At 35.1% G+C, this 15,623-nt stretch overlaps 1 protein-coding gene across 1 annotated transcript in view; it reads right to left on the bottom strand.

Moving 5' to 3' along the window:
• Window positions 1-407: 407 nt before the first annotated feature.
• The window catches only part of LOC132006446 (disintegrin and metalloproteinase domain-containing protein 5-like), a 145,052-nt gene continuing 129,836 nt past the window's right edge, over window positions 408-15,623 (bottom strand). The window contains exons 18-20 of the mRNA XM_059384216.1: window positions 6,973-7,132; window positions 5,257-5,307; window positions 408-477 (exon numbers count right to left, since the gene is read on the bottom strand). Coding sequence (XP_059240199.1) covers window positions 408-477; window positions 5,257-5,307; window positions 6,973-7,132 — 281 coding nt within the window. The remainder of the gene's footprint in view (window positions 478-5,256; window positions 5,308-6,972; window positions 7,133-15,623) is intronic.

Below are 15,623 nucleotides of genomic sequence, written 5' to 3'. Positions count from 1 at the left end.
CAGGTTCTGTAGGTACCAAACTATATAAAACTTGATGAATGCTCTCTGAAAAAAAGAATATAAAATTTAAGGTCCTGACTCTGAAAAGAACCCTCAAGTAAGTGGCCCTGATGCTTTTGCTTCCTTAACTCCATGATAAATATACTCTTGGTAAACAGGTGTCTCAAGAGGCTAAAGTGGATATACGGTTTTTGAAGAAGAGAAGCAGTAACAAGAGGAGATTGAGTAAATACCACTGTGGCAAGTCACAGGCTAGCCAAAAGCTAGGAGCTCTGAAGAGAAGGAGGGAGGTTGGACCAAGGGAAGAAGATTCAGGTCAACCTAAGCAGCATAGGAAAAATGGGACAATCTATCTTTGGGTCATGAGACTGAACTAGCAGCCCCTCTTGGCATCACGAGATGAGGTCTTAAGCTGCTTTCACCTGATTCAGAGCCTCTTCTGAATTCAAATTGCAGTAGATAGGGTGGAAGATGAGACTGAAAATACAGAGAAAACATCAGACATAATTTAGGTGATTCAAGTGCAGATGATTTATTATTTCATATTTTGAACCCTCAGCAGTAACAACAGAGATGAGGGTGAAATTATCTTTCCCTTCATGGTTTAGGTCAGTTTCTGATGATTTATTTGGCAATGTCCTTCTTCCAGGCCAATGTTGTTAGAGACTGTTGCTGTAAGAGAAAACAAAATAAAACACAATACAAAGTGCCAGTATTGGGTTTTTTTGTTGTTTGTTTTGTTTTTAGCACTAATATAGGTGATTTAAAGGGCATGGTTAACTGAAGAGAAAGGATCAGGAAAATAAAAAATCAATTCCAGAATAAACAATTATCTGTTACCTCAACAGCAAATATTCTTAGTTTTGTAATAGGAGTGGCTTCCTAAAATTCCTGTAATGGAGCCACACATCAGGCTCCCTGCTCAGTGGAGTCTGTTTCTGCGTCTTCCCCTGCCCCTCCCCTGGCTCATTCTTTCTCTCTCTCTCAAATAAATAAATTAAAACTTTAAAAAAATAAAGATAAAAGTATCCCATTTAAAGAACTGTCCTGGGGCGCCTGGGTAGCTAAGTTGTTAAGCATCTACCTTCAGCTCAGGTCATGATCCCAGGATCCTAGGATCAAGCCCCACATCGGGCTCCCTGCTCAGCGGGAAGCCTGCTTCTCCCTCTCCCATTCCCCCTGATTGTGTTCCCTCTCTCTGTCAGATAAAGAAAATCTTTAAAAAAAAAAAAAAAAAAAAAAAGAACTACCCTTTACTTGAAATGAAGACATGGGTTAAAAGTAATGTACTGGTGCCACTCTGGATAACAGTATGGAGGTTCCTCAAAAAGTAAAAATAAAAATAGAACTACCCTATGACCCAGATTTTGCACTACTTTTGTATCCCAAAGGATACAAAAATACAGATTTGAAGGGGTACATGCACCTTGATGTTCATAGCAGCATTAATCAAAAATAGCCAAAATATGGAAAGATCCTGTGTCTATCAACTGATGAAGGGATAAAGATGTAGTATGTGTGTGTGTATACATATATATATGTATATATGTGTGCAATATTCCATATTGTGTGTGTATATATATATGGAATATATGTACATGGAATATGGAATATTGTGTATACACACACACACACACACACACACGCACAATATGGAATATTACTCAACCACAAAAAAGAATGAAATATTGCCATTTGCAATGATGTGGATGGAGCTAGTGTATTATACTACACAAAATAAGTCAGTCAGAAAAAGACAAATGCCATATAATTTCACTTACATGTGGAATTTAAGAACCAAACAAATGAATATTTGGGAAGGAGGGAAAAAGGAGAGAGGGAAACAAACTGTAAGAGCCTCGCTTTTGTTGTTTTAAATATTTTATTTATTTGAGAGAAAGAGCACAAGCAGGGGGTGGAGAGTGGCAGAGGGAGAGAGAGAAGCAGACTCCCCACTGAGCAGGGAGCCTGATGTGGAGCTTGATCCAGGAACCTGAGATCATGATCCTCGAGGAAGGCATACACTTAACCAACTGAGACAGAAAGTCACCCCCATAAGAGACTCTTAAAGATAGAGAAAAAAACTGAGCGTTGATGGAGGCAGGTGTACGGGGATGGGCTAAATGGACAACGGGTATTAAGGAGAGCATTTGTTATAATACACAATGAGTGTTATATGTAAGGGATGAATCGTTAAATTATCTTCCTAAAACCAATGTGTCTGCCTGCCTGTCACTCTCTCTCACACACACACATACAAGTGTATATAGTGATATTTTTCAATTATCATTTTCTAATTGTTTGTTGTATGTGTATGTATGAAGTTAAAACTGATTATATATTGGCCTTGTATCCAGGCACCTTACATTCATTTATTAATTCTAATTGGTTTGTAATTTCTTAGAATTTTCTATGTGCACAGCCATATCATCTACAAACAATGACATCATTCATTCTTCATTTCCAATCTTTCTACTTTTTTTTTTTTTTACCTTATTCTCCTGGCTAGGATCATCCATACAATGCTGAAAAGGACTACAGTTATGAAATGAGTATGTTCCTGATCTCAGGAAGAAACATTCACAATTTCATCATTAACTGGAATGTTTACTATGTTTTCTTGCTTCAAATTTCCTTCATCACATTATAGTAACTTGTCACTAGCTAAGTGGGAACTTTTATAGTGAAAGGATGTTTTTTCTTCATATATAGACATGATTGTATACTTTTTCTCATTTTCTCTTAATATGGTGAATTATGTTATATCAACTTTCTAATTTTAAAGCAACATTTCATTCCTAGATCACCCTTCCCTTCCATGGCTATTTATTTATCTTTTACAATGCTAACAAGATTCAGTTGGAAATGTTTTGTTTAAAATTACTGCATTTTTAATCAAAAGTTGATCTATAATTTTTTTCTTTCTACTATTGCCTTTGTCAAGTTTTGGTATTAAAGTTAGATTCGATATACTCAACTAATGAGTCATTAAACATTGTATCAAAAACTAATAATATGTTGGCCAATTAAATTTAATTAAAAAAATAAAATTTAATTTAAAAATTTTAATTAAAAATTAAATTAAAATTTAATTTAAAAAGATAAAGGTAGACTAGCCACACAGAAAAACAGGAAATGCTTCTTCTTTTTATATTTTCCAGATGAGTATGTGTAAGATAGGTATTACATCCTTTTTTAAATGTTTGGAAGATGTAATGGTTTGAATTACTTTCCCAATTCTTCACTCTTTTCCTAGTATATGATTATTCATCCATATTTTTTGCCATGTGACTTTTTAGTATCTCCTAATTAGAGTGGGTAGAATACATCATACACATCTACTCACTGATGTTGAATTTGATACTGTGACTTGTTTGTTCAATGCAATACAAGATGATGTGATTAAGCAAGTGTTGACTCAATTTGTTTGGGCTCTTTTGCTCCTGAAGCATGCCACAAAAACAATATGCCCTAGTATTAAGTTTATGAGAAAGTTTGAAATGACAGTTTCCAGATCTTTAATGGAAGACTTATTCAGTATTTTCAATTTTTTTCTATTCTATTCTGGGAAAGGTGGAAAGATATGGTTTTGGAGGAATCCATACATTTCATCTAAAAATTTAAATTTATTTTAAGTTATCAACAGTGTTCTCTTTTCTTCTAATGTCCAAAAGATTAAAAATATGTAATTTTCTTATCTGACATTGGTATTTTATAACCTTACTTTTTATTTTGAACTACTGGATAAATTTTTTTTCTGTTCCCATATGCTTCAACAGATAATGTTTATAAACACTTGTCTTAATGAAAGAAGATGTTAGGTTAAGGACACATTATACACATTCCAATGAATTAAGCATAAAGCTATTCTAATATCTTTCTAGACCTAAGTTTATATACATTTATAGCTTAATGAAAAAAGATGTTACTTGACAGGTTTATACACAGTACAGTTTTAATTACATACATTAATCTTTTCAAGAATCAGTCTCTCTTTGCTCACTTTTTCTGTTATTTTTCTGTTCATTTTCCTTTCCATTCATTTCTGCTCTTTCCTTAATTATTTCTTCCCATCCACTGTCTTCAAGTGCAATTATTTCTTCTTTTTGTGTCTTTTTGATAGAGATTATAATAAAAAAAATGATTGTTCTCTGTCCTGTAATATGCATTTCATTGTGATTAGAGGGTTGAAATATCATCTTGCCTTGAGAGTAGCAATATGACTAATTTTTGTAGAACCTAAAATAGTCTGCCTTGACAATAAGATTAGGAAGGTGTGCTTTTATTTTTTTTAATTTTTTATTTAAATTCAGTTGTTAGTATATAGTATATTCTTAGTTTCAGGGGTCGAATTTAGTGATTCATTGGTTGCCTATAACACCCAGTGCTCATTATATCAAGTTCCCTCCTTAATGCCCATAACCCAATTACTTTATCCCATAACCCACCTCCCTTCCATTAACCCTCACTTTGTTTCCTACAGTTAAGAGTCTCTTATTGCCTCCCTCTCTGTTTTTAATCACATTTTATTTATATTGCTTCTCTTAGAATTATACATGTCCTCAGTTTAGACATTTATTTCAACATATTTCACATGAATATCATTGCATGCAGCTTTGTACCGCAAGGAAGAAGACATAACTTGAAAAACAACCTGAGATGCTCTATATTACCTCTTCTTATATTCTATCCATCCTGTGGTAAGGGAAATTTTTATGTACTGAAAATAAAGGGGAATTTATAATTTAATAAAATGTTCTGTTTGATGACTCCACAGTTTGATCTCTAAATTTAATTTTCCAGATAAGACATAAAATGAGTGAATATTCCAAGGCTTTAACCTTACTAGCAGTAATTTTTTCCTGAGGTAATAGTGTAACTATAAGCATAAAAGATATCCCTTATCAGTCCTCTTTGTATTTGTCATTAAGATGTCACTATGATATAATTGTTCCTTACCAATGCTCAAAACAAAAATCCCACAAAGTATGTGCTTATTGATGCTTGTGTGTATACACAAAATCATTTCTTTAGTGTAGGTTGGGGAGGAGAGGTTGAGATATCATGAGAGCAAGTTTTATTTTTTATTATTATAACACTAAATAACAGTGAAAACCATAAGGAATATCATGAACAAATGTTTTGGTTTCAAATTAACAATTTTACAGTGCTCCTAAACAATTACCAAAACACACAATGCACCAAAGGAAAAAAAATTACAATGCACAATAACTTATCACATAGTTCTACACTCACCTTACACTGGGGGATAACGTGCTGTTACTGCTGCTTTCTTCTGACACAGATCTGTGAAATTGACAAAATTTATTTTAAGTGGAGAAATTTAAAAATCTTGAACTAAGTGACTATTTGAATAAAGATTTTTCAAAGAAAAATAATGATTCATTAAATATTGTGATTCATTAAATAAAATGTCTCCTTCCAACAAAATAAAACAGATACTGATCTTTTTTTCTTTTTCTTTCTTGAATCGATTAATATGCAGTGAGTGTTATATTAGTTTCAGGTGTACAATATAATGGTTCAACAATTTTATACATTACTCAGTGCTCATCAAGGTAAGTGTACTCTTAATCCCCTTCATCTCTTTCACCTATCCCCCTCCCACTGACCTCTCTTCTGGGAACCAGTTTGTTTTCTGTATTTAAGAGTCTGGTTTTTTGTCTTTTTAAAATTCTGTTTCTTAAATTCCACATATGAATGAAATCATATGGTATTTGTCTTTCTCTGATTGGTTTATTTAACTTAGTATTATACCCTCTAGCTTCATTCATGTTGTTGCAAATGGTAAGATGTCATTCTTTTATGGATGAGTAATATTCCATTGTGTATATATACCACATCTTTATACATTCATCTAAAGATGAATCTTAATATTAGGAGAAATGCCACCTACCTTGCTTTTTTGATGAACTCGTCTTCATTTTACATTTATTCAATTATTTATGGGCCCACATTTGTATAGACATGCCCTCTGATTCTATGATAGCCCTAACTCTTCAGGTCAAATTAAGCCAAAACCTTAAAGTTGCAGTCAAAAATTTAAGCTAATTTTTCTATAGATTTTTATTTTTTTCCTTTCTCTTATAACATATATCTGTTTCTTCTCTTCCTGTCATTTACTGGAGATTAAAACTAGAGATAAATACTTCTGTGGGAAAATACAGTAAATTGTGAATAAGGGGCCTAATAACTATATATAAATATTTATGTAACTGATTATAGACAATGTGATTTCACTTACTGATTTGGTATACCCAAAAATTTATGATACATTGGAAAGCTATAATTATCTCTCATTTTATAGAGTTATAGAGAATAATTTTAAGAACACAAAGATTAAGTCACTTGCTCAAGGTATCATAGTTTCTGCATACAAGATTTAGGAGTTAAAACCAGGTTTTCTGAGGCTAAAAGTAATTTCTTCCCCATTTCATGTTGCTGCCTCCCATCTCCTAGCCCGTGTTTTGAACTGCACATGTAATTTCTGGTTAAGAAATGGCTTTACAAACTAGCAATGTCAATACTTAGGAAAATAATATTCTGGAATAATATATTGGAAGCAGGTTCATAAATACCATTTTAGTTGAGCTGTTCTAATAGAGTTGTCTGAAAATATCTAAAAAATTTATCTTTTGAAAGTTCCTTTGAAATGCAGTGTTATATATTCTCAGAAGCCTTTGGACAATAGAATCTTAATAAGACTATTTCTACAGCTTTGGCTGACTAACAGGCTGAATAAACCTCGACTATCCTCAGCAATCATATCTCCTCTTAAAGAAATACTCATGAGTAAAATGAGGAAAAAAAATGGAGAACATCAAACTGGTTTGAAATGTATCCCTGGACCTCTCCTCATATTGTTCAACTTACAATCTTAGATTTTCCTGATGAAACAGGAGTACTTTTTTCTTGACTCATTGAATTTAATAAGAGTAAACATATATATACCTCTCACTTTCAGTTTCCTCTCTGTAGCACAGCTTCTTTATATTATTTTGTTTTATTAAAACAGTGGCAGTGATGATGAGCACAGGTAGAGAAATGTAGAAAATGAGTAGTAATCGGTGTTTTGAAGGAGTGGTATTTTGTTCCCTCAAGTAGCTTTTTCCTATAATAGAAAATAACCATTTTGAATTATGTTAGAGATTGTATTAACCAGGCAAAAATGTGGAGAGGACATCATTACCAACATTAGTTCCACAGAGAATGTTGGGACTGTGCCTATATATAAGAATTAAATTTGGGAAGTATGATATTTAATCTCTCTCACATTATTAAATATTTTTCTAAAAATTAAAGATTAGTAGTCACTAAATAACAAATATTTAACTAAGTTCTTCAGTCAAATAACAGCAACAGGAAATTGTTAAAATGGCTCTAGAATTATTTTATAGAATGCATGGCTAAGTCTGGCTTTGACCCATTTCTATCCAACTAATGTTAATGTCACATTTTTCTCATCAGTTCTTTTTATTTTTTAAGATTTATTTATTTATTTAAGACAGAGAGAGAGCGAGAGAGAGAGAGAGAGAGAGCGCGAGCGTGCGTGCACACACATGTGTGCACAAGTGGTGGGGGGAGGGGCAGGCAGAGAAAGAGAGAGAATCTCCAGCAGTCTCCGCACTGAATGCAGAGCTGACACAGGACATGATCTCAAGACCCTGAGATCACAACCTGAGTTGAAATCAAGAGTCTGATGCTTAACCGACAGAGCCACCCAGATGCCCCCATCATCAGTTCTTATTCATTCTCAGCTGACAGATGCCCCCATCATCTGTTCTTATTCATTCTCAGCTGACATCTGTATTTATTCCTGATTATCTGATCTATGTGGCTCCATAACTTTCACCTCTTTGTACATACTAGCCACCTATCTGGGTTGGTAATGTGCCAAACTCTGTTTGAGCAACAATTTATTGGCACGTTTTTGTTTTTGTTGTTTTCCAATTGAAGCAATGGGGAAGTTGACAGGTAGAGGAGCTACCCCCCAGCTATAGTCATGCATGATCATGGCTCAATATGTTCCTCTTAGAACTGCCCCTGTGCTTCACAAGATAAAACTTGTGAACCATGAAACTGGATCATTAGCTGAGATTTCTAAGCAAAATGTTTAAGGTATGGCCCAGGCTCTCCCAACTGCTCAGAGCAAATGTGAGAGCAGATCGATGAGTTGAAGAAGTGTTAATCAAAGAGATACCAGAACTTAGAGACTTGGAGAATTCTCAGCCTAATCAAATGCTCAATGTGTGGCTGGAAAGTCATTTGATATTGAGATTATTGCATGGGAACTATTTTAGCAGCCATCTCAGCAGAAGATAGAGATAGGATTATGAAGGCAGAAACCCTGCCAGGTGGAACCGAAGGGAACAGGATGGGACAATATAGTCATTTCACTGCTGTTATACTTCATTTGTCAAGAAGAGAGAAGAATGCCCCAAAGATAATTCAGAGATCAGGGTTTTCTTTCCCATCACAGCCCCAGGAACTTCCCTCCTTGGCTTCAGCTAGCCTGCCCCAGCCTAGTGCCTGAAAGGCTGCAAACTGTTGTGTGGACAGGGCCAGAAGGGTAGGGGTGGATGTCACTGAGGGCTATGGGGTGATGCTGTCACTACAGGGGGCCTGGAGGACAGAATATCGAGCCAAAGAGAATATTCTTGAAACTTAAAACTCTAATGCAAGTTAGCTTGCTAGGTTTTGTATTTACTGGGATCTGTCATCCCTTCCTTCCAACTTCTTTCTTCAGAATGAGAATGTCTATTCTATGCTTGTCTCATGCTGTTTTTCATGATAAAATATTGGAAGTTTCCCTAGGAGCAAAATAATGATCACCTCTTTTGTGATTATATCTTTTTATTCTAAACGGATTACCCAGGGCAATTATGAGATGGGGGTAGAGATTAACTAAAAAAGAGGAAAGAAAAATTATTATTAAAAAGATGTGGCAAAATTATTAATTGCAGTTACATCAATTAACTGCCCTAAAAACTAAAAGACTTGAAAATAGTCATAGTCCATTGATAAAATGTATACACAAAAATCTGTAAGCTTCCTACATGTAAAAAGTAACAAGTTAAAAATACAATGACAGGAAGACTTTCTGATAACAATTTTCAATAAAATGATATTTTTTAAAATGCAAAAGGTAATTTCTGATCCATATTTCATTCTATACCTATAAAGATATCTAAACCACAATGAATTATCAGCTTATACCAGTCAGGATGGCTACAATTTAGCAAACAGAAAATAATAAGTTTTGGGAAGGATGTAGAGAAACTGGAATCCTTGTGCCCTGTTGGTGGGAATGCAAAATAATGCATCCTCTGTGGAAAACAGTATGGAGATTCTTCAAAAAAGTTAAGCATAGAATTATCATATAACCTAGCAATTCCACATCTAGGTATATACCTCAAATTATTGAAAGCATGGACTCAGATACTAATATACCCAAGTTCACAGCAACATTAGTCACAATCACTAAACCTTGGAAGTAACCCAATTATCCATTGACAAATGAATGGATAGGCAAAATGTAGTACATACCTATAATGGAATATTAACAGCCTTAAATAGAAAGGGAATTATGGCACCTGGGTGGCTCAGTCGGTTAAGTGTCTGCTTTCAGCTAGGGTCATGATCTCAGGGTCCTGGAATCAAGACCCTCAACAGGGAGTCTGCTTCTCCCTCTACTCCTCCCCACTGCTTGTGCTCTCTCTCTCTCAAATAAATTTTAAAAACATTATTTTAGAGATTATTTATGTATTTATTTGTCAGAGAGAGAGAAAGAGCACACAGGCAGGCAGAGTGGCAAGCAGAGGCAGAGGGTGAAGCAGCCTCCCCGTGGAGCAAGGAGCCCAATGAAGGACTCGATCCCAGGATGTTGGAACCATGACCCAAGCCAAAGGCAGCTGCTTAACCAACTGAGCCACTCAGGGGCACCCCCAAAAAAATTTTTTTTAAGAAATACATGTTCCAACATGAACTCTGAGGACACTGTACAAAGTAAAATAAGCCAGCTACAACATGACAAATATTGTATGATTCCATTTATACAGAGTCTCAGAAGTAGTGAAATTCATAGACAAAAAAAGTAGAATGGTGGTTTCCTGGACCTGGGAGAAGGGAATGGGGAGTTATCATTTAATGAATATATACTTTCAGTTCTGCAAGATTAAGAATCCTGGAGGTGGATGGTGGTTGCACAACAATGGACTTAATGCCACTGCACTGTAGTCTTAAAAATGGTTAAAAAGGTAAATTTTAAGTTATGTGTATTTTACAAGTAAACATACATATATAAATGTGTGTATGTTAGAAAGGGTCAAAAATATTAGTAAAATAGATTGCCAAGTGTGATGAAAGAGCAATACACAGCAGAATTATAAATTTCCTATAATCATAGGTAAATGGGAAGCTTCATGAAAATTAAAGAGATGTAAATGAATTTCTTTTTACTACAAGCTTGTCATGGATTAAAAAGATTGATAATAACCCCTGAAAATCAAGAATAATGTATATTATTATTGGTGGTAATTTCTGGAGTTAGGATTACATAAAAAATTTTTGAAAGAACAATTATAATGTGAAATTAAAATACACTCTATGATTTTATATATTAAGTAGACAAGTAGATAAAAATATAGGAGAATTTAGATTCTAGAATGTGCAAACAGGAAACACACACATAAACACATATATATTCCATTATGTACATATGTATATCTTTGTTCTTATATCTATATATGTCATGCTGTAAAATGGTTATATATTCTTTGATAAGACCCATGAAATATTAACAAAAGTTGATAATGTACTGATTACAAATAAAGCCATCATGAATTCCATAATTTTAGTTTTTTGCAAGTCATATTTTGTTAAGTCAGTGATATACAAAATAAATAGAATAAAGGTGTTAAAGAAACTGGGCTTCTTAAGATCACCTTGCCTCTCATCTGTATGCTCCAAAACGCATTTGACATCACAAGAGCTTCTCCCTTGTTGAGTCGAGGCCTCATCTTTGTCTGGGTACAGGGCCCGAGGAAGAACCACTGGGGACAGAAAATGCATGCAGCCAGATGGCATACCAGCCCGGGGCTTTCAGAGTACATCTACAAGCCCCAGAATACATGGATGAAGACAGACTCTATGGCAGCTGATTAAAATGAAATTAGCTGGATTGAAAGTTTTCCTCTGATCCCAGGCTCAAGAACCACTATTCTACTGACATCAGGACCCAGAGTGACCTTGGGAAACGAAGCATGAATATTTGCCTGGGACGATCCAAGTTGTCATATGCAAAGTCTCAAATATTGAATAATCCATACCTGAGATGGGAAATTTTCTGAGTTATGGCAACTGGTTTGGAGGGTTGAAGCAAAAGAAGAAAATCCATATGGAAGCTTAAAAAAATAAGGAGTGAAAGCAACACTGTTTTGGTGTTAAATGAATAAAGCACAAATTACCTGTCTTCTGTACTTTCTGTTTTTAACTCTGACAGCTGATCTCGACAGTTTTAATTTGTGATTCATTCTGAGTGATGTGACTTAAGTGTGCAACCCAAGGGTATTGAAATAGTAGTCCATCTTTGACTTAGTCTTTGTATTGGCTGTTGTGCTTTGTGTCAAGAGTACTAATTTAGTTTTTCATTTTGTAAATATTGTAATCATGTTTCCTAGGATAATGATAATCAGAATGATTACAGTACTAACCATTACGACCCAGACATCACTGATCGTGAAGACTAAATGACTATCTTTAATGACAGATGGAAGACACATTGGATTTAAGAAATAAGTAACTAGGGGCACCTGGGTGGCTCAGTGGGTTAAAGCCTCTGCCTTCGGCTCAGGTCATGATCCCTGGCTCCTGGAATTGAGCCCCACATCGGGCTCTCTGCTCAGCAGGGAGCCTGCTTCCCTTCCCCTCTCTCTGCCTGCCTTGCTGCCTACCTGTGATCTCTGTCTGTCAAATAAATAAATAAAATCATCAAAAAAAGAAATAAGTAAAGAGAGCATATTATACATTATGATGAAAATACTTTGGATGCAGAAATAAACCCACACATATGTGGTCAATTATAACAAAGGAGCCAAGAATATAAAATGGCAGAAAGGACAGTCCCTTATAAGTGGTATTGAAAAAACTGGATAGTCACATGCTAAAGAATGAAAATGGACTTTTTAATATGATAAACAAATATTAGCTTAAAATGTTTTAAAGACCTGAATGTACATGAAACCATAAAACTCCTAGAAGAAAACATAGGTAGCAAGCTCCTTGATATTGATTTTGGTGATGATTTTTTGAATCTGACACTTAATGTAAAGGCAACAAAAGCAAAAACAAACAAGTAGGACTACACCAAACTACAAACCTGCACAACAATGGAATCATCAACAAAATTAAAAAGTAACCCCATGAATGAGAGGAAATATTTGTCAACAATATATCTGATGAGGGGTTAATATCCAAAATATATTAAGAATTCATTTAACTCACTAGCAAAAAAAAAAAAAAAGAATAAATGAAAATAATCCTGGGCACAAGAAATGAATAGAAATTTTCCCAAAGACATTCAAATGGCCAATGTGTACATGAAAAGGTACTCAATATCACTAATCATCAGGGAAATACAAATAAAAACCATAAAGAGATATCACTTCACACATGTTAAAATGATTATTATCATGGGGTGCCTGGGTGGCTCAGATGGTTGGGCATCTGCCTTTGGCTCAGGTCATGATCTCCAGGTCCTGGGATCAAGCCCTGCACCGGGATCCCAGCTCAGCAGAGAGTCTACTTCTCCCTCTCTCTGCCTCTTGCCCTGCTTATGCTTTCTCTCTTTCTCGAATGAATAAATATTTTTAAAAAATAAAAAATAAAATGGCTATTCTCAAAAAGACAAGAAATAACAAGTGTTGGCAAGAATATGGAGAAAAAATAACCCTTGAACACCATTGGTAAAAATATAAAGTTGTACAGCCTCTATGGAAAACAGTATGGAGGGCAAGGTTAAAAAATTAAAAATAGGGGCGCCTGGGTGGCTCAGTGGGTTAAGCCACTGCCTTCGGCTCAGGTCATGATCTCAGGGTCCTGGGGTCGAGTCCCGCGTCGGGCTCTCTGCTCAGCGGGGAGCCTGCTTCCCTCTCTCTCTCTCTGCCTGCCTCTCCGACTACTTGTGATTTCTCTCTGTCAAATAAATAAATAAAATCTTTAAAAAAAATTAAAAATAGAACTACCATATGAACCAGCAATTGGCAAAGAAAATGAACACACTACCTCAAAACTATATATGATCCTGGATATCAAACTTTTGTCTGTACTGTCATTTGCAAATATCTTCTCCCATTCACTTATTTGTGGAGCATAACAAATAGCATGGAGGACATGGGGAGATGGAGAGGAGAAGGGAGTTGGGGGAAATTGGAAGGGGAGGTGAACCCTGAGAGACTATGGACTCTGAAAAACAATCTGAGGGTTTTGAAGGGGCAGGGGATGGGAGGTCGGGGTACCAGGTGGTGGGTATTATGGAGGGCACGGATTGTGTGGAGCACTGGGTGTGGTGTGGTGAATGCTGTATATAGGATCCACCCATGTTCACTGCAGCATCATTTACAATAGCCAAGATATGGATACAACCTAAATGTCCACCAGTAAATGAATAGATAAAGAAAATGTGGTCATATGTAGATAATGGAATAGTGTTATGCCATAATAATGGAATATTATTCAGCCATGAAAAGGAATGAGATCTTGCCATTCATAATGACATGATGGGCCTTGAGAGCCTTCTGTTAAGTGAAATAAGTCAGACACTAAGACAATATATTTATATGATCTCATTTATATGTGGAATCAAGCTTACAGATGTGGAGAACATACTAATGGTTGTCAGTGGTGTGGAGGATTGAGTGAAATGGATGAAAGGAGTCAAAGGATACAAACTTTCAGTTTTAAAATCAGTAATTCCTAGGAAGGCAATGTACAGCATGGTAACTATAGTAAATAATACTGTATTACATATTTGAAAGTTGCTAAGAGAATAAACCTTGAAAGTTCTCATCATAAGAAAAAATAAAGGTAACTATGTATGGTGATGGATGCTAACTAGACTTACAGCAGCCATTTCACAATGTATACAAATATTGAATCATTATATGGTACACCTGAAACTAACATAATATGTCAATTATATCTCAATTTAAAAAAGAATTTGGAATAGGTATGGTGGAAAAGGTATTGTGAAAGCATATTTGGAGGTTGAATCACAAATTTTTTGGATGAAAAAAGCATGTAATTTTAAATCAACTGCATCTTTTTGTTTCCCAATTAAAAAAAATTCTTTTCTCTCCCTGAAGACACCAATGTCCTGACAAAAATACCTAGCAAATTAGCATTAGTTTTGGCATACCATAGAAACAAACATGCACTGCCCTATCACTCATTCCCTTCATTGTTTTACAAAACCAAGTGAAGTTACATTTCCGATTCACAGATTGCATTACAAATGTCCTGTGGGAGAAAAATGTGAGAATTGTTATAATATCTGCTGACTCCTTAAGTGTAGCAATAACTGTTATATCTTAACAAATGAATAAATCAGCAAAATATTCCCCCAGTTCTTAATTTGATTTTAAAAATGAAGTTTAAAATAAGTTTAATTTCTATACAGATTTTAATTACATAAAAAAAATTTTTTATCTTGCTCAAATCCAAACTAGACTTTGTTGATCTTCATGCATATTTAGCAGGCAGTCCAAATGTAAACTTCTGCAAATCCCTTTCAGTCGATAAGCTTCTTCTCAAAGAAAAGGAAAAGATCTTACCCACTATACATACTACTCACCATGGACACAACACTGAATGGAGTGTGAGATGCTTACCTGTGATATATAGGCTTTCCTGAATAAAGCTTTTGGTCACTTTTAGTTTCCTCAAAAGGTATGGAAGCTGGTAATGGGATTTTTTTTAATTAATTTATTTCACAGAGAGAGAGTGTGTTTATAATAAAGCACAAGCAGGGTGAGGGGCAGAGAGAAAGGGAGAAGCAGACTCCACACTGAGAAGGAAGCTCGATCTGGGGCTCAGTCCCAGGATTCCAGGATTATGACCCCAGCTCAAAGCAGATGCCTAACCAACTGAGCTACCCAGGCACCCTGAGATTTTTCAAAACTTTATGAAGTGGGAAGGTGATGGCTTCCTCAGACATGGATGCATATAAGATGGTTCTTAGTGTTACAAGCTATATGAGATGTGTTAGAATACCGGCCGGGCATAAAATCTTATTCTTGAAAGGCTGGACAATAGGAATGTACTTCTTTAATTTTTAAGTACATTGAAGAGGAAAATAGAAAGGTTACAGTAAAAACAGAATTTACGTGCTGTTTCTCTGAAACAATTTGCTAATCTGTGAATCTTAGAGGGTAGAAAATGAACTGACTATACCTATGACTCATATTTTTGGAAACAGACTGCTTCAGAACTCAAAAAATGTATTTAGAAAAAGGCAAGCAGTGAAACAGGAGCTTCTCAGACTTTTATTAAAATTGAAATTTGTTTGTAATTCAACTTAGATTTCACAAATGCAAATTACCTCTATG

The sequence above is a fragment of the Mustela nigripes genome, chromosome 18, assembly GCF_022355385.1.
Source record: "Mustela nigripes isolate SB6536 chromosome 18, MUSNIG.SB6536, whole genome shotgun sequence".
Lineage (NCBI taxonomy): Eukaryota > Metazoa > Chordata > Mammalia > Carnivora > Mustelidae > Mustela > Mustela nigripes.
Note: the sequence above shows the minus strand (reverse complement) of the source record. Positions and strands in the feature narration are given on the sequence as shown.